Source organism: Leucopleurus acutus (genome assembly GCF_964270905.1).
Source record: "Leucopleurus acutus genome assembly, chromosome: 9".
NCBI lineage: Eukaryota > Metazoa > Chordata > Mammalia > Artiodactyla > Delphinidae > Leucopleurus > Leucopleurus acutus.
Genome location: NC_139144.1, coordinates 71880287 through 71904497, shown reverse-complemented (window position 1 = coordinate 71904497; position 24211 = coordinate 71880287). Strand labels below are relative to the sequence as shown.

The window sequence follows — 24211 nt, the reverse complement described above, 5'->3', positions numbered from 1 at the left end:
AGACCCTGAAGTCTTCAGGACCTAATCTCTAGGCGTAATGTTCGCGTAGAGCCGGGCCGCTGTGAAGAGTGGCTGCCACACCCTCTCATTATTTCTAGCTCCCTCTCTTGCCCAGCTTTTTGCTCATCCATTAAATTACTTTAAAAAATTTTACGTGTAGGCTATGAGTGGGTCTTTAGCATAAAATACAAAATCAATTTCAGCCTATTTTCTTTGCCGCATGATCTTATAAGGCCCTCGGGTTTGGGATACTGAAGTTTTGATCATTTAAGCCTAAGACTAGTTTTCAAGAAATGATTGACGTCTATTCTAATTTTCCAAAAACAAATGTAAGTCAGACATTTGTTTTTCGTAAGGCCAGCAGGTGCAAGCCGCAGACTAAATGAAGGGCATCAGAGATTCAAACCGAGATATTTTTGTTTTGTTTTTTAACAAACAGAAGGACCTGCCACGGCTAAAGAATTGCATGAAGCTGAACTTTTTCACCTCGGGGCTTTGAGATTCATGCATATTAAGTAGTATGGCATATGTTACTTCACGCGGAACCCCACTAGTCTTTGGGAAGCTGACAGAATGATTTATTATTTTTACATATGTCTTAAGAACTAAAAAAGGTTCAGTCTTACGGCAAAGAAAGAAAAATATTAGCTTGATGGAGGGAAGAATAGGTACATCTTACCTATTTTGATGAGATTTTGGTTAATATGTCCTATTTGCTTAACTGTGTCAGAATTGGGGCAGGTGGTGGGGAGGAGATGATTGAGAAACAGTTAAGACATATATCTGTCGCACAGCTTCAAATACAGTGTAGGAAAGTTTTTCCCTATAATGTGTTTTTTCTTTTTTTTTTTTTTTTTTTTCGGTACGCGGGCCTCTCACTGCTGTGGCCTCTCCCGTTCCGGAGCACAGGCTCCGGACGCACAGGCTCAGCGGCCATGGCTCACGGGCCCAGCCGCTCCGCGGCATGTGGGATCTTCCCGGACCGGGGCACGAACCCGTGTCCCCTGCTTCGCAGGCGGACTCTCAACCACTGAGCCACCAGGGAAGCCCAATGTTTGGTATTTTTAACTGTGTAGTTCTAATTGTGAATTGGAATTTCCTGGCATGAAATAACTTAGTCCTATAAATATCTCCTATATAAACAAACAAATAGAAAGTTGACCTTGCTAGCTGTGAATGTTTTTAAGAAGAACTCATAGAAAAATGCAGCATTTTTTAAAACTGCGTTCTCTTTTAGCCAGATCTGCTACTCTGGATTCATTGAAAATGTTAAAAAAAAAAAAAAAAAAAAAGCACAAATATTTAGTACACAAAATGACCTTAAAACTCAATGATTGAAAACTCTTTGAAGAAGTATCTTAATCTTTTGCTAATACTTTACTCAAATGTCAGAGCTAGAGCTAGGAGAGATGGCAGGAACATTAGTTTACTTATTTGTTTAAATTTTTGTATTTGAAGTTTACAAGAAGTTCATAAATTCAGGATTTTTAAGCATATTATTATGGGATCTGGATAGCCTACGATCAGTTTTTTGATCCATTTATTTATATTTAGAAATACCTAATTTTTCATTTATATAGATGAATATATAGCTTCTTAACTTCAAGAATTCACTACACTTACCTACATTTATTATTATCATTAATAGTGAAACTTTTAGTAAATTGTCAATACTTTATAAAGCATAACTAACACATGGTTGTTATCAGAGGTTCTAAAATAAGATACTTTTAATTATAGACATGAATAAAAGAAGAAACAGCCATATTTTCTTATATGTACTTTTCATGTAGATGTAACTTCTTCTAGTGATGCTTAGGAATTTGACATACTCATTTTTCTTTCTGTTAAATGGAATTATCTTTAAATTCCCACACACCTGTGGAAGAATCCATTCCATTTTCAATTTCATTTTTTATATTGAGGTTGTTTTTTGGGAATTTGAGTTATCTTCCAAAAAATAAAAATTTCTCTGTTGTTTGAAATGTTTTTCTCTTTTTAATCTTATCATCTTCGGGCACTTGTTATTTCACTCTGTGTTGGCTGGAATATTAAAGTCACTCACTTTGTACATAACCCCCAAGGGCATTCACATTGTCAGATTTAGTTCATGAACAGACTGAGTCACCTCCAGTAATGCTCAGAAAAATAGAAACAAGTGCAAAATTATCCTTCAAACCAAAGAATTGCAATAGATGGATTCTTCCTTATTAACATATTATGAAACAAATGACGGGGTTTGGCCCTAACACCAGGCCTGTTGTCTGTTTTTGAAGATATTTTGGAAAACTTACCGAATTTGTTTGGCAAGTTTCATTGTAGAGGGGGTAAAGGACAAATATTTACAAAGATTTTTAACCCTAGCCAAGCACAGTGATTTTTAATCTCTATGAAAAAAAAGGAGTATATTTGGGGGGGAGGAATAGTTTTTAAAAGTTTCTTTTCAGTAGTGCATCAATTTGCTAACAAAGAATGCAGATTTCAATTACTGTAGACAACATCTGGGAGCAATAGTTAGCTGAAATTTAGTGAGAAGAAAGGCACGGGAAGCAACTGCTTCATTAGTTTATAAAATTGGAAGAGGCGAAGAACAGAGGGCATGATCCCCAGGGGAACTTGGTGCCCTCTAGAAACCCTGAGGAAGGATTTTAAAGTTCATTTATAATTGATAAGTGCTGAGTCAGTAATGTTCATTTTTATCCTGGTTCCCTGATTTGGCTATTACAGTTTCATGAGTTTTGCCTTAACTTGTCATTAAAATCTCAATGATAAACTAGCAGCATTCTTTTCTTACTATCTTTTAATTTTAAAAATAGTCATTGTGGAGAAGCAGAAAGGTTTCATGGAGAATTTATAAAGTGGAAATATCAGGCTTAGATGAATTGCCTGGATAATATGAGCCACAGGAATACCAGGTTTACAAATACCGCGTATATAATGATGTGATCATTCCTATAAAGTCCTTCCAGTCCTAATACTTTGTAAATCTAAAGAATGGCTGGGCTGGGCTTCCACCAGATTCCAGAGGACATGGATGTTCAGTCACTCCCATCCCACTGGTCAGATAGCTGCTGGGTTTGCCCTGTGGATAGGGGTGGGAGTGAAGTTGAGAGAGGTGTTCTGATAACAACTACGTTTCCTTGGGGAAGAGGAAACGATGAAAGAAGGCCAACATGTATTCATAATTATACAGTCTGTATTGGGGGCACTGACTGGTGTGGATGGATCACCAGGTCGTGGCAAAGTTGAGGTACAGTGGCCCTCTCTGGGCTTGGGGTTTTCTAGGAGACCAGGATGAGAAGCATGGTGTTGGGAAGGAGTTAGCTTATGCCTACTGTCTCTCCACATTTGCCAGTACCTCTCCACCTCTGCCGTAGTATACCTCCCCCACTATAAGTGCCTCCATCCCCTAGTTTTCATTGCATGTGAAATGACTGTTTCAGCTGCTTCATCAATCAAGTATACTATCATGTGGTAGCTTGAGAATCCATGTGTTCTAAGTAACCAACTTTATAAAATTTCCAAAATGCAAATCACTTGTAAGTTAAAGACTTACTCTAGTTTGTAGTCAACGTCTTATTTTAAGTAAGATTTTTATAACCAGTTCAAATACAGTATGCAACAGAATTAATAACTTAAGAACTGTTGGGAACATCAGTAAAACCCAAGACTTTAGTCAAAAATCAGTATTATCGTACAAAATTATTAGGAGGGTGTATTAGGGTTCTCCAGAGAGACAGAACTAACAGGATGGATATGGATATATATATATATATATATATATATATATATATATATATATACACACACACACATACATATATATGTTCATGTACATGCATACATATAAATATATGTATGTACATGAGTACGTATGTGTATTACATACACACATGTATATGTATACGTATGCATATGTATATATGTGTATGTATATGTATACGATTTACTATAAGGAATTGGCTCATATGATTATAGCAGCAGAGAAGTCCCACGATGGAGGCTGGAGACCCAGGAAAGCCAGTGACATAGTTGTGAGAACCAGAGGGCTGATGATTTAAGTCCTAGTCAGGGTAAGAGAAGATTGATGTCCCAGGTCAAACAGGCAGAGACATCAAATTCCTCCTCCCACCTTTTTGTTGTATTCAGGCCCTTCAGCAGATTGGATGATGCTTACCCATATTGGGAAGGGCAGTGTGCTTTACTCAGTCCACTGATTCAAATGCTCATTTCTTCCAGAAACACCCTCACAGGCACACCCAGAGATAATGTTTCATCTGGGGACTCTGTGTCTCAGTCGAGTTGACACATAAAATTAGCCATCACAGAAGGCTAGATTCCTTCCCTGAAATAAAAGAAATTGAAAATTTTACCACAGTTCCCTTATCAGTGACCCATAAGTACGGTAAAGACAGAAAGGCTTAATTCACATCTGTGGACGGTTATAGTTAATGACAAGATCCATTCAGTCTTTCTTGAAAATGTTGGCTGAAACAGTTCAAAAGTTATCTTTCACCAAACACACATATATCCGTTCTTTGGTTAAGAAAGTAGTATATAAGGAGACCATGTAGTGTACTGGAAATTAAGCAAAAATATTAATTCTGTTGATTTTCTGAAATGAATGAAATGTTGAGATTGAGGTTTTATTTGATATGATGAGTGGGTCGTCTCAAGAATACCTGTGGTAGTAGTGGTGTTAATTTTATGCTTAGTAAATCAAGGCTAAAGTCAGGATAACGTGCCACCTTCAAAAAGGACCCATTATAGGTTTTAACTGCAATTAAAATAAACCAGCTGTGTCTGGATAACCCTATGAAAAAATGTCAGAGTTAAATTTGCTAAGGTTGCAGGCAAGAGTCATTCATGGTTGCTATAAAGTATGATGAAAAAAATGGTATATTTGCATAGTCTCAAAGTATGTCCCCACGAGATACTTGTTAATTACAAAGGAAGTAGTAATTCTACAGTGGAGAAATCATCTTAACCAAGCGATCAAGGTTAACATCACCAGCAATGAGACACATTACCATCATATGTCTTCTGTTAAGGTACACTGAGCAGGTACACATCATCACTTCTGTGGTATTCTTGCCCAAATTGCACATCCTACACTTGATCATGAGGAAACATCAGACAAAACTAAATTTAGAGACATTCTGCAAAATAACTGGACAGTATTCTTGAAAGCACCAAGGTCATGAAAGACAAAGAACCTGTCAAATGAGAGGAGACTAAAGAAATATAATAACTGAATGTAATGTGGAATCCTGGGTTGGATCCTTAACCAGACAAAGGACATTGGTTGGACAGTTGGTGAAAATTGTATACGATCAGTAGGATAGTTAAGAATATTGTATCAATGTTAATTTCCTGGTTTTGGTAAGTGTGCTTTATTTATTTAATATCTAAACATTTGCTGAAGCTAACTTAAGGCTGAATCGATTTTTATACTATTATTGTGTTTTTTATAAATCTTCAACTATTTCAAAGTTAAAAGTTCAAAAAAAATGGACAATAATCTTAATTTTTTCGCCCACACAAGAATGATAGAATTATAAGTGTGTCAGTTTTGTGCATACATTTAAAAATCACTGGGGATACAAAATTCAGCATTGTATTTTGTAGGAACAAAAAGATATAGGAAACATTCTTTCTCGTGACTAATGAGCTAGATGAAACAGATGCAAGGTGTTACCTTCACTGTTGTCTTTCCAGTGCCTGCCACAGTGCTGGCACATAGAAGTGAATGAATGAGTAAACTACATTGTGCGTTCGTTCATTATTTATTGAGGAGCCACTAGGTGGTGTTGGGAGCATAGAGGGGCCTCAAACCTAGAGACCCTGGGTGTAGTCAGTGTTAGATGTAAATGGGAGGCGGGTACTGTGGAGTCAGGGAAGGTGGAGTTGATATGAAGAGCACCCTGTGGGGAAGGGCAAAAGGGAATCCTAACTGGAGCGTACAGCATTTGCAGCACTTGCTAAGGCCCAGATGAGAGGTTCAGTGTGACTGTTGAATGTGGTTTGTAAAGGCTGAGATTAGAAAAGTGTGCAGGAACCAGATTTTTAGAGAACTTTGAACTTTGTTCCTTTTCTCCATTGACCTGTTCACTGGTTCCCCTTTTTCTAGAGAAATTGCTTTTGACTGGTTTTCAGTGGTCAAAACCAGTCAAAACTAGTGTTTGTTCAAAACTGGAAACTGGCTTAGTCATTAGAGCAGAAGAGGGAGTGATGAATAGTAAGAATGTAGGATTTGATTCTCTTTAGGGGGAAGTTCCACGGTTTGTAGGTAGTATCCTAGCAGACTTCTTGAGAAGTGAGCTTTGGGAATGGAAGTCAAATTCAAGTTTGAAAAAGAAAAGCCTATGGAGGGAAAGTTAGACATACGAGTGCTTTATTGTGTGGGGCAGATGAATGACCAGATGAGACAGGGCTGAATATTAGCTTGGAGAGGGTGTTAGAAGAGGCTGTGAGAACAAGCTGACCTCTCCCCATTTGGGGGCAAACCGTGAGTCCCTCTGGTGCAGGGGGAAAGGGCTGGGTGCAGGTGTACCACTTCAGTTCTCCTGTGCTGTTTTTTGACTTTGAGTATTTAGCACTTGGAGAGATAAATCAGAACAAAGCACAGAAGGATGTAACCGTTTTTTTCTCTCTCTTCCCTTATAGCAAGACATTAAGGGGAAAAAAAGGGTCGGGAAACTTAATCCTGTGTTTCAAAAATTCTCTTAAATAATATAATTTTACCATTAGCCATCTCACACTGGAAAAAGGATAGGTATTTTATTTAAGTAGATTTATATATGTATATAAAATGTATATATAAATTTTGTAAACCAAATACTTGGTGGTAGATTTATTATGCTTGCTTGGAGAATGGTATTTCACTTCTTAGTGAAAAATTTTCCCTTGGAGTGTGGGGGAAGCAATTATTATTTTCTGTAACTTCATTCCACTTTGTGACATGAAGTCTGTGTTGTAATTTTTCCTCCCGATGCTGTCTAGTATCTCTTGGACAAATATTGCGCTGTTTGGCAGAGGGAGTATTAAAAGCTGAATCTCCTTCCCTTCCTATCTCTGCCTTAGCATTTTAGGAAAATCTCTCTTAACTCTGTTACTGTTTTTTTTTTATCTGTCTCATTTGCCAAAGATTTTTTTCCCGTTTTGTTAGAAAAAACAATAGTGTCAGCCTTTTACCCCTCTGGAGCGGTTGAACCTGAATCTTTCTAAGTTTAACTTGTTAATAATGATTTCCAAGAATCTGTAATAACAGAACAGAGCAAGGGTTTTTGATTTATGCAATTGTACACAGAAACCTTATTTTTACCCATGACAGATTCAGATCTAGTCTCCAAGCTTCCAGTTAGCAGTGATGATGGAAAAATAATATCCTATATTTACTTACATTTATAGGCTTACAAATCCAGTTCTCATACATTTATTTGATCCTCATGACATTTCTGTGAGGTAGGCCGGGCAGGTCATGTCATCCTGCCTGCAAACGGTAGAGGCCCAAAGACTATATGGTTCGTAAGTGGTGGAGCTAAGCCCCGGGCCTCCATCGCCCTGTTCAGTATTTGTCTCCCTAGAGGACCTCCCTGGCCGTCCAGTGGTTAAGACCTCCCTGGCGATCTGTGCTTCCAGTGAAGGGGGTGCACATGCAGCCCCTGGTTGGGAACTAAGATCCCACATGCTACACAGCCAAAAAAATTTTTGAAAAAAAAAGCGGGGATGGGCTGTGAGCTCTTAATATTATCTCCCTTTCCTAAGTGCTGGGATACTTCTGAGATAATTGTTTAAACTCTTGTCTTTTCCAAGATGCTCCTCCTGACTGGCAGTTGGCCAAAACCATAACCTTTTCGATCATATTAAGTTGTTTTTAAAAGTACTGATGGGTGGATGCAGTCATCAGTTCAGAGTTTTACTGTTTGACCTTTAGCCACTTAGGAACGTGTCTTTGCATTTGTAACATTAAAACCAAGGGGAAGAGTATGTTTATGACTCTTTGGGGAATAAAACGTGTTGATTTACTGCGGCAGTGACAATGTCTTCAAATAAATCTTAATGGGGAACAATTCCCTCTTGATGTTCATTCATTCCCTTGTTTGCCTCTTTCCTCTTCTTTTTCTCTATCTCTAAGGTGGGAATAGAAACACCTACATCATAGAAGATTAGAAATAATACATAAAGAACTTACTAAAACGACGAGATAGTACTGTAGTCATGCTACTCTCCTTCTCCCTTGAAAATGCATCTGGCAAGAAGTCGATTCTGAATGGGTGATGTTGTAAGCTTGGAGCAGGTTTGGCTCTCCAGAAAGCAGACTCTGAGATGGAGGTTAGCTTGCAGGATGTTTATCAGTGAATGTTCTTGGCTGTCACACCGATGGCAGGGAGGGAAGAGAAGCAGAACTGGAGAGAGGGAATAGATGACCTGCGATGCCGGCCCAGTGACGGCCGTCATCACTTCAGCTGGAGTGGCCCTTCAGAATTGTACCAAGTTGTGGCAGGAGGGCCTGGCCGTCCTAGTCACTGGGTGCAGGCCACCCTGGGAAGAGGACATGGCCTTGGGCAAAACAGCTCTCTTCAGCTGAGGCAACCCCAGAAGGCTGCCCCTTGGCCGCATGCCCTAATGCTCTCGGCAGCTGGGAAAATAAGTCATCCATTTCTGAAGAGGGGTCTTGCTGTGGCAGCACCCACCACTGTCCTTTACGTTTACCTCGAGTCCAAAGGGCAGTGGTTCAAGCAGAGTGAAGTTCTGCAGTTGGTAGAAATGTCCTCTTAACAGTCAAGGACAGCAGTGTATTTTCAAGGTGGTACTTGTAAAATGTCAGAAAATGAATACATTTTATTCAGTGTGCTTCTGATTTTTCAAAGTCACTTAGGGCCGGAGAGAGTCCTGTGACCTGTCTCAAGGCCTGACCGTACCTGTGGCATAAGAATGGGGTCCTATTTGTAAACGTGCATATGTCTGCCTCTCAGGCGGGCATGCAAGTTGTGTGAGACCTGCATAGACAGTTACCAGAATGGAGGCTGATCTCAAATGCATGGCAAGTCCAAGGGACAGAGAAGATGGAGCCTAGCAAGCGTTTCTTTGATTTTCCTACTGAGTTCATTTTCAGCATCAAAGCAGTGTTCAGGAGCTAGCACCCCATCTGCCCCTCACACGTTTCCTTTGAATTTCTTTTTTTCAGTCTTTCTGGACAGCCTGCTCCCATGGCCCTACTGTCATACTGATGACCAGCTGGGAGTCCCTTCAAGTTAGAAATGACACTTTGCTCTTAACTTCATCTCATGAGGGGCAAGATGGAGGGGGATACGGGAGAAAGACAGTTCCATCCTGTGCTAGTGATCGTACCAAGAGAAATCTCCAGATGACTTCTATTGCAGCCTCCCTCAAGCTCTATCCAGACAGCTAGAAAACGGATAGTGTCTTTGATAAGACTGTTAACTTGTTTTTCGCCACCATATTTCATCTTTCCCTACAAGAGAATTTTGTGCATGTGCAGAGGAGGTGACCCCTTGTCCTCTTTTTCCACAGTTCACTATTTTATGAAATAAAATCCCTGAAAAGAATTTAGTTCTCCTTAATCCACTTCCCCTTTTCACTGTTTCCTCCAGCTCTTATCCAGAAAAAAATCTTCTTATCCTTCAGAAATTCTACCTTTTTCTCCCCTTTTTTCCATTTGGGTCCCCCCCACTGCAATGATACTCATAAAGACTGATAAACCTAAATGCAGATACATCCATGACCAACCAAAGCCAAGAACAGTGTGAAATGCACGTGGACACAGGAAGGACCACTTTTAAATGTCCTCTGAGAGACGGTGTTCCTTCACAACGCGCTGCTTTCTCACTGCCTTCTCATTGTCGCTGCCATGTTTCAAGTACCAGCTTTCAGAATTTTACAACTACTCACATAGAAATGTTTATTTAAATTCTCATGCAGTCATAGCTCATTTCTGTTGTGAAAAACAGAAGTTTCATTTTTTGTATTAAATGGGATTGCATGGGATAATCTCAGAGCTTGAGAATAATAGCATCGTGTTCTGTGTTGTAAATAGCTCACAAGTGACCTTTCAGACCACAGCCTGTTCCTGAGTTGGAGATCCTTTTATCAGAAAGATGAACTCCGACTTTGAGGAATGAGTTTCCTTCCTTCGTGTCACAAGCGACAGAGTATTTCATTATTTTTTTTTTCCTGTATTATGTTCCATTCGTCTTAAATTGTCAACCCGTAAAGGGCAAGGGCAGCATTTGCCAGGCTAGACGTGAATCGTGGTGTGTAGCATCGTGGCAAATATTATTTTGACCATGATGATGAATATGTTATCATCTGTGATGTAGAGCTACATGATTGTCATCTAGTAGTTTTTTTATAATTTGTTTCTTTTTTTGCTTTTAAAGGTCATAGAACTCTGTGATTGAGTTTCTCTGTACTAAGTTTAAAAGTACGAATTTGTTCTTTGAATGAGCAAGCTGTGTCTCTGAAACTGAGAAATGAGTCCCTGTTTCACAGCACAATTTTGCTTTTTTTCCCACCGTCTTCATAGAAAACACTCGTGAGTTATATATGAGGATGTTTCTCACAGACATTTAATTTTTAATAAACTGTCACTAGGTACTAAACTGATATTATATAAACGAATAACACAATAAGTGGTAAGAGGCAGCTGTTCAGGATACGATTTTCAAGATGGTTACCCTATACATTTAACACTTTTCTTACACATATAATGTTAGCCAGTGTTTTTATTTTTGTTTTTGTTTTGGCCGTGCCACGTGGCTTGCAGGATCTTAGTTCCCTGACCAAGGATCTAACCCGTGCCCCATGCAGTAGAGGCGTGGAGTCCTAACCACTGGACCTCCAGGGAATTCCCCACATACAATTTTAAAGGATTTGAGTATAAGCTATGTTTACATGCATGTTTGTTAATCCAAATAAATTTTTGTTTTTTGTTTTTTGTTTTTTGTTTTTTGTTTTTGCTGTACGCGGGCCTCTCACTGGTGTGGCCTCTCCCGTTGCGGAGCACAGGCTCCGGACGCGCAGGCTCAGCGGCCATGGCTCACGGGCCCAGCCGCTCCGCGGCATGTGGGATCTTCCCGGACCGGGGCACGAACCCGTGTCCCCTGCATCGACAGGCGGACTCTCAACCACTGCGCCACCAGGGAAGCCCCCCAAATAAATTTTTATATAGTAGCAAAGGGGCAGAGATGAAAACAATACCATATAGTAGTTTTTATGTGCTGTTTAAAACTGTACTCCCACGATCCTTAGGACTGAAACAATAGTATTGAACCTTTATGTTTCCAGATCTATGAATGATTCATTCTCTATGATCTTTTCTGTAGCTACTAAAGTGGTTCAATTTATAAGAGAACAAACAACAAAAAAAAATCGAGGGATCAAGACAATGTGTGGTCATGTTCAGTAAACCCAAATATTATTGGTGGGGAAATGCCCCTGGAAAGTGTAGGATGAGAAGACCTTTGGATAAAGACAGAGCTACTTTACAACAACTGGGGACAAGATGAATTTTCAACTGTGGACTTGTTTCATGCAAAAATGCTTGGAGGATTTGGGAATTTAGTTGGAAAGTTGTATCCAAAATGGAATCTAAACATAACATATTCTTCAAGTGCACTTGATGGAAATGCAGATTGAGGTTTCATGAATGCCTGTGTTTTCTTTGAATCTTTGCTTTAATAAACCAGTTTTCGTTACTTCATGATACATTATGTACTACCACTAGTAAATTTGAGCCAGTCATGTATTCAGATCTTTTGCTCTTTTACCTAGAACTGCCTTCCCCTTTCAACATTCTTTTTCATAACCTGAAACATAAAGAGGATAGCATTCATCCATCCATTCATGACTTTCATACATTGCAAGGTAGAGTTACTTGTGTAATTCAAAGGTTGGAAATGACTTGCCATTTTAGAAGGTAAAGATCAAAGTCATGCCTTGAACTGTAGCCTAAAAAAGTGTTACTCTCCAATATGATCTGCAGTTCAATATTTATTTTAGATGTTTTAAGTTATGAGAGGTGCCCCTGACATAATCTGAATCCATTAAAACCTGACTACCATTTTTCAGTGGCTTCATTCATTCATTCCATATGTGTGTTCATTCTCCATTCATGCACTGACACATTTGTATGCTGGTTTATGGAAGATGAATTAAAAATAGTCCAAGTTCTCTTGGGAGTTTGGGACTAGCAGATGCAAACTATTATACATAGGATGGATAAACAACAAGGTCCTACTGTATAGCACAGGGAAGTATATTCAATATCCTATAATAAACCTTAATAGAAAAGAAAAAAAAATAACTATGGGTATGTATATATGGTGACATCATAACTAGACTTACTGTGGTGATCATTTTGAAATGCATAGAAATATGGAATCACTATGTTGTACACCAAGAACTAACATAGTGCTGTAGGTCAATTATACTTCAAAAACAAAAAAACAAACTTATAGAAAAAGAGATGAGATTTGTGGTTACCATAGGTGGAAGGGGGAACTGGATGAAGGCAGTGAAAGGTACAAACTTATTTATAAGATAAATATTAGAGATGTAATGTACAACATGATAAATATAATTAACATGGCTATATGTTATATATATATGTTAGGACTAAATCCTAAGAGTTCTCATCACAAGAAAAAAAATATTTTTTCTATTTCTTTAATTTTGTATCTATATGAGATGATGGATGTTCACTAAACTTACTGTGATACTCATTTCATGATGCATGTAAGTCAAATCATTACTGCTGTACACCTTAAACTTAGTACTATATGTCAATAAAAAAAGAAAGAAAAAGTAGTTCAAGTTCTCAAGTAGAAAGACACAGATAAATAAAGTGCTAAATAGTATGTGATACCTTGCCCTATTTAAGGTGTGGTCAGAGCGCCCTTGGAGCACAGATGAAAGAGTAAATGATTCCATTTGGGCCCAAGGATGGGGAAAAGGAAGTAGGAAATTGAAAGGGCTAACCTTGGAGCTAGACCTAGAACTAAGGCTACTTTGCAGTATCCAGTGTAGAAGGGCTGGGGAATGCAACTCCCGCAAAGGGGATAATATGTATAAAGGCACTGAGGCCTGCATGAAAGAACTTGATGAGAATTTAGGTATGACAGTGTGGAGGGCAGTGTGTGGAGAGGTAGCTGGGATGGGAGCCTGGAAAGGTAGCAGGAGAGCAGTGGTAAAGGACTTTGTAGGAGATACTGAGAACAGGCTTTCCCTCTGCTTCATCAGATGGCTGTTGCAGGTGGGGACAGATGTCCATTCTTTCAGAACTCAGGCAGTGACTAAAACCAAAGCAAGGCTGGTCTGGGGACAGAGTGCTTCAGTTATATATCATGCTCTGTTGTGCTGAGCTGAAGGGCCTCTTCCAGACTCTCAGAATTGCAGGCTGGCAGGGACCTTTCAGTTCACCTTGTCTAGCTCCTTTGTTTTATAGAGGAGCCATCTGAAGCCCAGTGAGACTGAAGAACTTAATAGCTTGCCTTTAATAGTTATCAAATATGATATAGCTGAAGAGTGAAGTCAGGATTCACCCACGTAGACTTCTTGGGTAAGAAATGAGGTGATACACTGTTATGACCCAGACAACCTGTCCTCCCAGTTTTAAACAGCTCCTATGAAAGAATGAGTTTTCACAGGTAGTATAGTTTGGTTCTTAGAATTTTGAGCGCCCTCTTAAAATAGAATTGCCCATAATAAAGGAACCTGACTGCCTAAGACCAGAACACGTAACGGTAATGACTCTGCCCTCATTCATCCCCTCAGCGATTATTTACCGAGTTCAGTTTGTGTGCCAGGCTCTAAACTGAATTAGGTAGACAATTGGGACCTAGAACTAACCTCGTCCTTATATCCATGGAACTTACAGTCTGTTGCAGGAGACATCATTCAAAAACTTGCACAAATAAGAGGGGATGGTTGAGTGGTATATGGTGCTATGAGAGTGTGCAATTGGGGTGAGGGGATGTGTGTCGAGGAAAGCTGCTTTGAGAAGTGACCAGTGAACCGACATCTGTAGGGTGAATACACCTTAACTTGGTGGGGAGGGAAAGGAAGAGAATTCCTTGCAAGGGGTCGATCATGGGCAAAGTCCTGTGTGGGAGGGAGTATAACAAGGAAGGTCTTTGTGACCAGAGTATAGAAAGTCAGGGTTGAGAAGTACAGGATGAAACGAGAAAAGGGCAGGACCTTACAGGCTGTAGTACTGATTTTTTCTATTATTCTCAGAGCTTTGATATATTTATGAGGATGATGACATCATCAAATGTGAATTTTGAAAAAACCTCTCTAACTGCTGTGTGAGAAATGGATTGAAGAGGAACCTGAGTAGATGGGCACAGCCCTATAAGGAGACTGCTAGAGAAGGCCAGGCAAGAGGTGATAACGAAGCTAGGGCAGTGGTGGGAGTGGAGAAGTTGAGAAGAAGATGGCTTTGGGAGATATCAAAGAGATAAGGCCATTGTGATGTGGGTCTTGGACTGGATATGTGGGTCGGGGGCATGTGAATGACTCCTGGGTTTCTGGCTTGTAGAGTCGTTGGACACAGTGCTACCATTCGACAGAATTGGGGGCAATAGACGAGGATCTGGCTTGGAGACATGTAAGGATTGTATCAGCTAAACGGTGGCATGAAATAAAAGGAAAACAACCCCATCAAACTGTTGTCTGATATGGCATGATATGTCTTATTACCTTTTCCTTTAAAGAAAAGAAATTGAACCTAATAAAATTTTCCTGATGCCACATATCCAAAAAGCATTTAAGTACAAGTGTGACAGAATCAAAGGGACCTCTGGTGGCCTCATAGATGCTGTGTTGAGGAAGGACAACCGTGGAGACAGGGAGCCTTCCGGGAAGGCTTTCCAGCGGCCCTTCGGAGTGATGCAGAGAAATCCACCTAGGAATAGCGAGAGAAGGCAGGACTTACAGCAGAAGACTAACATTTTAGAGTGGGTGATTGGGAGAGAGAAAATTGCTTAGATTTGGCTGGAGGCGGAGGGGAGATAATGAATTCAGTTGAAGCCATGCTAAGTTTTAGGTGCTTAGACCTCTAAATAGAGATATACAAGTTGGAAGTTTGTGTCAGCTGCTGAGGCCACAGATCAGGACTGGAGAGAGACTTGGCAAGTCATATAGCGACAGGTGATTCTGGAAGTCTTAGCACATTCTCCAAATAGGGAGAATGTATATGGATCGAAGGAAAAAAAGTATAGTTTTACGATTGAGATATTTTTAAATAGCTAGAGTATACCAGTGTGGTAAATTATTTCTGATAGGTGCCTTATTTAATCCTCCACTACCTTTAGCAGTTTCTTCATTGTTACCCGCATTTTCCTCATGAGGTAATGGAGATTCTGAGAGGTTGGTATATTGACCAAAGTCACACAGCTAATAAATGGTCAGATCTGGGTTCAAACCCACGTCTCATGATGCCAAGTTTGATGTTATTTTCCTACACCCAGCCTTTTTGACAGCAACATGTAAGAAGAGGGTTAGGGAAAGAAGGTCTACAGAAGAAGGCTGGAGGGTATGAGAGAAGCAGTAGAAGATTCAAAAGAAGATAGACTCCTGAAAGGCAATATGAATGTGGTCACAGTTAGGGAACAGAGCAGTTTCAGAACACAGTGAAGTGAAGGGCCGAGGCATGAAGGGATGGTGAAGAAATGGAATTCGTGAATGGTACTGCCATGTTCAAGAAGGCGATGAGGGGTAGGACAGAGCGACCAGCAGTAGGGGACGTAGTCATGGCAGCCTTGGGAGTTACAATAGCATTTGTGAGTGGTAAGAGCTGTACACAGAGCTGGGTTGGGTGCCCGTACACATAGACCTCTCATAGAAGCATCAGTAGTGCAGAGTTGAGACACTAGGGTTGTGAGAGATTAAGGTAACTTCATGAGTGTAGACAGGCAATTCTGGGTACAAGCTTGCTTTGGAGTCTTTTAAATTATACTCAATCTGCTCTCTATTCAGTTGTTGATCCCTTATAAGAAGAGGTCTCTGAATTATTATTTGAAGTAATCTGTCAAGATATACAGACCTTTGATTATTTTTCAAGCAGACATGTCTTCTAGGACATCAACATGAGGTCATAGGGTATTTATGGTTATAGTTAGAAAATGACATCATGAACTAGTGCTTATCTAAAACGTTCTAACTTGGTTACTATGTAGTTATTTTTATCTACCTCATGTACTTTAGGTTATGTTTTCTGTCCTGTGTTTTGACTGCTACTGCTAATTTTGTTTTGAGATCGTAAAACAGCTTTAGACTTCTCTGAAAGCCCATTACTTATTGGCATGTTTTCATTTATTGACAGGTTCATGTATTCCTTCAGGCTTTTAAAACACATTCATAGCAATAACAATAATTTATTTTGGGGATTGGAGTTGTATCTAAGTCTCACCATCTGAAAGAGAATTATAAAATTCACTTCCAAAATTCTGGGCTTTTAAAAATCATGCAGTCAAAGCATTTACTATCATTTTTTTGGATGTGAATTGCAAGGTGGTTTCAGCGTGTATAGTATTTAACAGGAGATGTCTCTTTCTCTTTTCGTGTGTTGAGGTACATTTTTAAAATTTTCTATCCTTGTCTCCTTTATGACTCAAGTGTTACTTTCCCGGGGAGAATCACTGTGCTTTTATTCTCCCTTAACCACTCAAATCACCAAGGGATGGTTAATCTGTGCACTCTTTCTCTCTGGTATCCTAGTCCTGCCCAGCCCTGTGAAATGTTTCAGAAACCAATCAATCTGTAACCATTAGGTTAAGGCTAAATGGTGACTCCCCTCAATTCCAAATGGTCTGAGAGCTGAGGCATGTGGGAACTGTCACGGTGGCCGTGTGTTTAGACCCAGGGGAGAGGTCCAGGCATCACCATTGCTTACTACAGAAGCAGAAGACTGCTGTAATGCCACATACTGGGCTAGGCCCTGGGGACATATTAATGAGCAAATAGGTGCAGTCCCTTCTCTTGAGGACTTTCTGGAAAAGAAATATCCTGCAAACAGCATAGCAGAAAGGTAAACCAAGCTTATTAATAAGTAAGAAATATATTCCTTACTTATTTTTTATTTATTTATGTTTTTGCGGTACGCAGGCCTCTCACTGTTGTGGCCTGTCCTGTTGTGGAGCACAGGCTCTGGATGTGCAGGCTCAGGGGCCATGGCTCACGGGCCCAGCCGCTCCGCGGCATGTGGGAACTTCCCGGACCAGGGCACGAACCTGTGTCCCCTGCATCGGCAGGCGGACTCTCAACCACTGCGCCACCAGGGAAGCCCAATTCCACATCTTTGAAATTTGTATTAATAACACTTATTCGACCAAGAAGTTGGCGAATTATGTAAACTTGAAGATTGACTTTCTTCAAGAATCTGTCAAATTAGGATATGACAGCCGGCTCTAGCTATCAATGTGTATTTCCTACTCACATTCATTTTTCCTAGTCAATAACATTTAATAGTAAGCAGTATAACTGGCTATAACTGATATGATGATCATCTCCATATAACCTATGTCATTTCTTACAGTTATTGCCAGTTTTCGAGGAACTGTCCCATATGGCCTGTCATTGGAAATTGGAGATACAGTTCAGATCCTGGAGAAGTGTGATGGTAAGTAGACTAGTGTTGATTGTTTGAGGTTGTATAAACCATCTCCTGCAACACTGGACAGTTCATAAAGTTTACAGATTGTTTCCATACTTCTATCAATCCCTGGAATTTCCCCAGTAGTCACAGTGAACCATTTTTAACAAAACTTTTTTTTTGCATATTGAATGTTTGGCTTATGGGAAAGCATTATTCGGTATTTTTAAGCTGATTGTATTTTTTCCTAATATTATTTACTTATATTCACTAGATGCCAACATAGAAAGCAATTGAGACTATTGAATTTGTGAGAGTTCATGACTTGGGGCCAAACAAGAAGGCCTTTCTTAGAATGTCAAGAGTCTGGTGGGTTCCCCAGGACAGAAAGAAAGAGGTCTAGAGCAGAAATGCCTTACCCCAGGTTGGGTAACCAGATGCCTCCAGGTGGGACTCCTGCCCAGGCCAACTCTGCTCTAGTCCTGCAGCCATCTCCTCACCTCCCTCAAATCTGGGCTGAAGTTATTCACTGCATTTGAAAAGTTAAATGAACTTGTATGATTAATTTATGTAACAGGTATCTCATTCAATCGACCTAATATGTACGTTCTCAAATGCTTCTATTCCTGGTCAACAAAACATCCTTAAACTCTAGTCCTTAAAAAGATCCCAGATGAAATGACTACTGTTTTTTTCTTATCAAAATGGCCACATTGTAAAGTCCTATCAGTATATCCAAAGATAACTGTTTTTCCTCTTAATATATTGTCCTTATTAGGAATTTATAATATGGTAAGATTCTATCATATCAAGGTTCATTATTGGCAAAATTGTGTTCTCCCAAATAGAACTATTACTTTTAGTTAGAGCCTGTTATTAAATTGTGGTGATACATGGACATTTATTTTGTCCAATGTAACTAATAAAAATTAAGTTTATCTCTGTCATTGCCAGATATATTTTGTTTCTGTTTTCTTTACAGATAAATATAAAGTCTGTTTTGAATTGGTGAAAATGGGCTTCACAACTATAGGAGCTGTATTTTTGGTTTTTTAATTAATTAATTTATATATATATTTATTTATTTTTGGCTGTGTTGGGTCTTCGTTTCTGTGCAAGGGCTCTCTCTAGTTGCGGCGAGCGGGGGCCACTCTTCATTGCGCTGCGCGGGCCTCTCACTATCGCGGCCTCTCTTGTTGCGGAGCACAGGCTCCAGACGCGCAGGCTCAGTAGTTGTGGCTCACGGGCCTAGTTGCTCCGCGGCATGTGGGACCTTCCCAGACCAGGGCTTGAACCCGTGTCCCCTGCATTGGCAGGCAGATTCTCAACCACTGCGCCACCAGGGAAGCCCCTGGGAGCTGTTTTATAACCTGAAAACCTTTCTGTATGCTGTAGTTGGACAGAGACCTCTCTATGACATATCTGCAATTCTCAAAAAGTTTTGGTTTCTGTTAAAATAGTTGTTTAAGAATGGCTATATTTCTTGGATGGATGTCTTTAAGGGATATAGTAAACCCTGACATTATAGAGATTCCATTTCTCAATTCATTCTGTTCTGTCCAGATTGATTTCAAAATGATGTTTTACAATATATTCTTTTGAGAAAACTTATGAGGAACAAAAATATTTAAATGCAAATCTCAGATACTTCTTTCTAAAAGTTCTATTAATCAAAAACAGATTCAATTCCATATAACATTTGTTACATGATAAAAATAATTTCTTACCACTAAGCAAAATGGTTTTTGTTCTTGAAGAAAAAATAAATTGAAAATAATACATTTATAGGGGGCTATATATTAACCATATAAATATCTATCTATCTATCTATCTATGTATATATATATATATACACACCCTGTAATTGTTTTAAACTATAAAAAGATATGTTCCCCATTAAGGATAGTGCCGTAAAATTGATTCAGAGTTCCTTGGAGATTAAGTAATAGGCATTCTACAGAATAAAAACTATGTGTGGATGAAAGAGTGCCATTAGTTCTCTTAGTAGATGAGACTTGGCTTCACTCTTCTTAGGCTATCAGACTGATCCTAACCCAAGACAGTAAGCTGAAGAAATGTGTGAATTCACTACAGAACTGCTGGCTGAGCACTATGCTTTGATGGTAGAGTCTGGGCTTTGTAGTCAGGCAAAGAGAATTTGGAACTATGTTAAATCTTGTGTAGATTTTTGAATTTCCCTGGGATGTAGTGTAGCGTTTTATAAAATGAAGTGAAACTAAGCTCAGAGAGGTCAATTAATTTGCCCAAGATTCAACAGCTAATAAGTAGCAAAGCCAGAATTTAAGTGCAATACTCTGATTCCAAAGCCTTTATTTCCGTTATGCATGCTTCTATTTTTCATGTGTATTTCCAATACAATTTGTAAATGATTTTATTAATAGAAGACTTAAACTAGTAGTCACTTGACTGTTAGTCGAGCCTAATCCCAACCCCCATTATGTTTATACCTAGAATATTTATATGTAAGGTAAAATTCCATCAGTAAAGGACAGATTGATTTCTAATCATTTCTTCAAAGTATTGTAATGATTTATTGAAATATGACCATGATTATTTCTCCACAGGCTGGTACAGAGGATTTGCCTTAAAAAACCCAAATATCAAGGTAAAAATTATTGCTTTTAACCATAATTATGGGATTTTTAAGAAAGACAGTTATTTTTCTTTATTTCATTATACAATTGAAATTACAGTTGGGACTCTTAGTTGAAATACTAAATGGCAATACAGATTTTCATAATTTTGGAAATTCTTTTGAACTTGGATTATAGTTAAGACATGCTATTCAAATGATAATCCTATGTAGCTCCTGAAATTTATACTGAGAAGACCTTAATAGGCTTACTATATATACAAAAAAATCTTTTTGAAGTGTTAGTTTCACAGAGAGTGAAAGTAAAATTCAGGCAGGGGAAATATATATATTCCAAAAGAAACACTGAATAGAGGTATTTAATCTTTAAGTTTTCTGTGGTATCATTTGTAAAAAGTTGGTGTGGAGAAACAGGTTTATTGTAGGGTATGTTAAGAGTCCCTTTGGATTTGAGGAGCTGAAATGTGGGAAAATCATATAAAGAGTCCATCTTTCTTACCATTACAGACAAAAACTAAGACTCATTATCCTTTATATATTTATATAAATCCTAAGGAATTATAGTAGGAAGTAATATGATTTTTCTTTTACCTTTCATTTATGAAGTTTATGATTTTGACACTAATCCTCGCTAATATCTATATTTTTTCTAATACTTTGTTCTAATCTACCCATGCTACCCACATTTCTCTAATCTTTTTTTACATGTCATGTTCATTTTTCGGTTTAATTCTGGTTTTACTAGGATTGTAGATAAGAAATTGTATCATTTCTCATTACCAAAGTCTAATATAAGCCATCTAAACTCTTTTGTCTGCCTTTCTGCTTAAATATACCTTTTTTCCGGATCATCCAACTGTGTTTATTTCTTTATTTCATTTATTTTAGGCCATTCTAAAGGAGAGCCTGATACTTTAACCCTCATTTAAAGTTATTTTTGGACATCTGCAGGCACATGCAAATGTAGCTTCAGTATTTAATTTTTCATTTAGTACATGCTTGAGAAAAAATGTGTTATGGTTTGTTACTTCTGTTACCCTTTGAACCTCAAGTTCTGACTTTTTCTTGTTAATTACTATAATTACTCTATTTGTTATTCCTACCATATTAAGGTAAATTTAAATTCCAAAGGAAAAAAAAAGTTATTTTTTTAACCTATATACCTATTTACTACTGTTGTATATTACAGAACTTGCTAGTTAAATTTTATATTATCCTTGGATCCACAGTGGTGATAATGTATTCAAATGACATTTGTTTTCCTAAATATTTAATTGAAGTTGTCATTTAATTGTACCTAAAAAATCATTGAGAGAATATTGTTGTTTAATGGATAATAAAATTGATGCTCTTCTTTTTAATGTTTTTTTCAATTTCTCATTTAGAACAAAGGAATAATTTCCTTGCCCTAGCTTTTCCCTACAATAAAAGGCTTTAAGCTAGCGTGGCTTCTTTTGTTTAATTTTTATTCCGTCAAAATGGCAGCCTGGTGATTAATTGATGCTATGTTTTCATCAAAGATCTTCCCTAACATGTAATACACAGATTGTTTCCAGATTCTTAGTGGTATTTTTTAGTATATATTTTTAAATAGACACATGAGTATTTTTGGAGAGAAGAAAAAGAACTACAATGAAAACAAACAAACAAAAACTCCCTTCTTTCAATACTGGAGTATTAAAAAAAAATTCTTATTCAACATGCTTTCTATATAGAATTCTTGAAAATATAAAAATTTTCTGTTTTATAAAGAATATACTTTTGAGTGGGATTTAATTTTTTGATTATATTTATTTTAAAGTATCTCTAAATTTGTAAACTGGTAAGTAGTAGAAAATAAAATGAATGGGTCTAAGCTACAATAGATTTAGCCTAAAGAATATGTTAGAGATTCCTTCTTCCTAGTGTTGTTATGGTTGTGTGGCTATATTTTATACATATGACTTACAAAACTAACTCTGCTGTAATAGACAGCTAGAACCATAACCTGCATGTTTTCTCTTCCAGGGTATATTTCCTTCCAGCTACGTTCACTTGAAAAATGCATGTGTAAAGAACAAAGGGTAAGAAATGAATTTTATTAATAGTTGAAGGATTTTTCATAGAACCATTACTTATTTTGGAATTTGAAGACTTAGTAATTGTCTTGAAAAATGAACTATAGAAAAGCATGCCATTGTCTGTGTTGTTTGATAAAGACAGATTACACTAAGGCAGTTGGCGGAGAAAATTCACGAACCACGTCTGTGTGTTGGACAACAGTAGGATCTAGGGCTCTGGAGGTCTCTCATTGTCCAGAAATCATGGAATCGGCCTAACCTTTTTTTTTTTTAACATCTTTATTGGAGTATAATTGCTTTACAATGGTGTGTTAGTTTCTGCTTTAAGCAAAAGGAGTTGGTTTTTCTTGGTTTCCTGCTGTGTAGGGAAGCATGGCAGTCACACCCATCAAATGCTGAGTCATGTCTCAACCCCAGGAATTTCCTAGATTCACTACTGAATTATAAGCAGCCAAGTCTGCCATTATTTTCCTGTTTGGGGTTAATACCATATCCTTGTGTGACCATTTCACAAAGCCGCTATTCTGCTTCAGAGAACATCATTTCTGTGCTGTTTGTTTGATTGAGCTCATTCATCACTTAGGATTTCTGATATATTTGAAGAGGTTTTCCCAGTCTGTGTCCAAAAGGACTTAAAGCAGCTGTTATGATAAAAGATTATTCAAATACAATATCACAGAATGAAAGAGTAGCACTTGCTTATTTAAGTGGTTAACATAAGCAGATTATTCATTTTAAGTGAATCCAAATATTTGCTGCCAATGTCACAAGGAATATGCATTGGATCACTGAATAATTTTCATTTTATGACAAAAGAAACAATGCAGGTTGTACCATAAAAATTTCATTATTCATCAAGTAGCAAAAAATAGGAATTTATTAAATTATTAAAGCACATTTTAAAGCATATTAAATTATATCTTCAAACTTTATTTTTACCGGAAAAGTTCCATGGAGGCTATTCAAATGGGTGATTCTTATATCCACTCTCTATAAAGGTAGAGTATTAAATCTTAGCTCAGTGAAATAATTTCTTCAGGTGGCTGAGAGTATATGGTGTAACTACTTTGAGTATGTGGATAAAACTTAAAGAGTCTAGGAGATCCTTATGTTATATGTCTTATATATGTCAGTTACTTTAAGCAGTATTATTATTATTATTTTGATAGTAGTAGTAATTATTTAAAACAGTAGGTTAAAAACATAATTCTAATACTAATAATTACCACTACTATTACTCTTTTAAAAAATGTGTGTCCATCAGAAATGTTGTGCAGTTATAATCCACCAGAAGTGAGTCAAGCAGAGTTATTAATCCTTTTGGAATTCTTCCACCAGGCTCTATCCAGCTCCCTTCAAGTAAACCAAGGGACACTCCAGAAAACACATGCTTACTCTTTGTTCTGACCTTTCTGCCCTAGTGATCTGGTCTAGGCAATGTTGAAACCCAGGGTTTCTACCCTGTCCCTTAAAGAGTCCACTTGAGCAGACCCCCTGCAGCCAGAGTTCTTTGCTGCCTTTGCCCCAAGCCCCACCCTGATCCCCTCAACTCTCCAGAGCAGAGGGCCACCCAGCCCCCATCTTATACTCTGACCGAGGAAGAGAAAAGAGAAGATGCTAGCAAAAACGTCAAGCATCACTTCACCCAGTGAAAGTCCTCTCTCTCAAACTGTATTGGGGTGGGACATAATTTTAATTGAAACAAGTATCTTCTTTTTTTATTTTTGTCCCAGCCAGTAAGTGGTGAGTATCTGGCTCCCTTGAGTCCGAGGAAGTTTAAATATGGGTAAAGGTGTCTCAGAATTTGGTCGTGTAAGTTTAAGACTTGGTTGTGGGTTCTCCACCTGAAAGAGGGCATGATAAGCATTATACAGCAAGAGAACTTAAGGGGAGAACCAAAATTTATTTTCTTAAAAAAAA

The 24211-nt window shown here is 38.2% G+C and overlaps 1 protein-coding gene across 2 annotated transcripts in view; it reads left to right on the top strand.

Moving 5' to 3' along the window:
• DOCK4 (dedicator of cytokinesis 4) overlaps window positions 1–24211 on the top strand; it is a 481996-nt gene that overhangs the window by 189486 nt on the left and 268299 nt on the right. For both annotated transcript variants that reach the window (XM_082846152.1, XM_082846151.1), the window contains exons 2-4: window positions 17561–17644; window positions 20203–20243; window positions 22239–22294. In XM_082846152.1, the coding sequence (XP_082702278.1) occupies window positions 17561–17644; window positions 20203–20243; window positions 22239–22294 (181 nt within the window). The remainder of the gene's footprint in view (window positions 1–17560; window positions 17645–20202; window positions 20244–22238; window positions 22295–24211) is intronic.